Source organism: Octopus bimaculoides, chromosome 6 (genome assembly GCF_001194135.2).
Source record: "Octopus bimaculoides isolate UCB-OBI-ISO-001 chromosome 6, ASM119413v2, whole genome shotgun sequence".
In the NCBI taxonomy this organism is placed as follows: domain Eukaryota; kingdom Metazoa; phylum Mollusca; class Cephalopoda; order Octopoda; family Octopodidae; genus Octopus; species Octopus bimaculoides.
Genome location: NC_068986.1, coordinates 115,821,518 through 115,823,514, shown reverse-complemented (window position 1 = coordinate 115,823,514; position 1,997 = coordinate 115,821,518). Strand labels below are relative to the sequence as shown.

General features: G+C 44.5%; 1 protein-coding gene across 6 annotated transcripts in view; it reads left to right on the top strand.

Annotated features, from left to right (window-relative positions):
• Positions 1–1,997, top strand: part of LOC106881599 (pecanex-like protein 1) — a 105,495-nt gene that overhangs the window by 81,628 nt on the left and 21,870 nt on the right. For all 6 annotated transcript variants that reach the window (XM_014932059.2, XM_014932061.2, XM_014932060.2 and 3 more), the window contains 2 exons: positions 325–423; positions 1,521–1,671. In XM_014932059.2, the coding sequence (XP_014787545.1) occupies positions 325–423; positions 1,521–1,671 (250 nt within the window). The remainder of the gene's footprint in view (positions 1–324; positions 424–1,520; positions 1,672–1,997) is intronic.

The following is a 1,997-nucleotide window of genomic DNA, read 5'->3' as shown; positions in this document are numbered from 1 at the left end:
ACACCATTTTGAGCGTGGCCGTTGCCAGTATCGCCTGACTGGCCTCCGTGCAGGTGACACGTAAAAGCACCTACTACACTCTCTGAGTGGTTGGCGTTAGGAAGGGCATCCAGCTGTAGAAACTCTGCCAAATTTAGATTGGAGTCTGGTGTTGCCATCCGGTTTCACCAGTCCTCAGTCAAATCGTCCAACCCATGCTAGCATGGAAAGCGGACGTTAAACGATGATGATGATGATGATGATGATGAAACATTTTCTGTTAGTATGGACGTTGTTTTTATTGTTGTTATTTGATGTGTTCTTCTTCTTCTTCTTCTTTGTCAGAGTGACCGACTGCAGTCTGATCTACTTGTGTGCATCTTATTTGCGGTCATCATGTTTGCTGTCCACGTCAGCACTGTATTTAACAGTCCTGTGTTACAGGTAAGTGTTTGCTTCACACCTTCACACCACCAGCTCACCACTACCTCTACACCACTTCGTTACATCTAAAGTATGTCTAGGGTAGGTCACTATACTGGAATCTCTCTCTATCTCTCTCTCTCTCTTTCTAGTGTGTATCTTGGGGTAAGGAGATCAACTTGGTGGAGCCCACTCTTCTTTAAGTTGTGTATATGTAGGTTAGCTTGATGGGGTCAATTTCTCTCTCTCTCTCTCTCTCTCTCTCTCTCTCCTCTCCTCTCCTCTCCTCTCTCATTCCATGTAGTTCATATCTACAGGGAGATGGTGGTGCCATGGCTCCTCCCTCTGTGACTCTCTTCACTACCTACATAACCACATAACTGTAATAATACAAGGTATGAACCCCCCTCTCTAACATGCACCTCTCCCCACCTTCACAGCACTGTTTTGATGGTGGTGGTGGGGTTGATATATATATATTTATATATATCATCATCATCATCGTTTAACGTCCGCTTTCCATGCTAGCATGGGTTGGACGATTTGACTGAGGACTGGTGAAACCGGATGGCAACACCAGGCTCCAATCTGATTTGGCAGAGTTTCTACAGCTGGATGCCCTTCCTAAAGCCAACCACTCAGAGAGTGTAGTGAGTGCTTTTACGTGTCACCCACATGAAGGCCAGTCAGGCGGTACTGGCAATGGCCACGCTCAAAATGGTGTATTTTATGTACCACCCGCACAAGAGTCAGTCGAGGGGCAGTGGCAACGATCTCGCTTGAAAATCCTTACACATGTCATGGGCACAAGTGCCAGAAAGGCGACGCTGGGCACAGGTGCTATCCCAATTTCGCTTTCGCTTGCCCCAATAAGTCTTCGCAAGCTGAGTTTCGTGTCCAATGAAGGAGACGACGTTGGCACGGGTGCCAGTCGTCGAATTTAGTTCGATTTCACTTGCCTCAATATAGATATATATATATATATAGTATGAACCTCCCTCTTCCTTTCTCCCCATCCTCTTCTCAGTGATAGTAGTGGTATGAGGTCTGAGTCCTTCCCTCACTAATACCTTCTTTCTCCCTCTCTCTCTCTCTCTCTCTCTCTCTCTCTCTCGCAGCCCTACCTCAGTGACGTCCTCTGCTACTTGGCTGCTTCTCTTGGTTTCATCATTCACTACATAATCCCGCAGATGCGGAAAGAGATGCCCTGGCTGTGCTGCTATACCCCTATCCTACCCAGCTATGAAGGAAAACACATGGAGTCAGATGGTAAGACAGTTTTCTCCATTTTCACACATTTACCATTTTTATTCTTTTTCTTTTGTTTATTTTTATTGTTGCTGTTTAGCCCCAGGTCTGCCCTGAGCAAGCAAATGTGATCAAGGGTATTACAGCCATGACCATCCCATCTTTCATTTGGACACAGTATTTGTAAGACAATTCAATGTGTCCTTCATTTTTAAGACAATACGATGTGATTTGAAGGTATTTTGACTGCTATTTCTAACAGGTCATGTCATATTACAGAATCTCTTTTTTTCTTCCCTTTGAGGTTTATGAAGATGTGTTTCAATATATATATATATATATATATA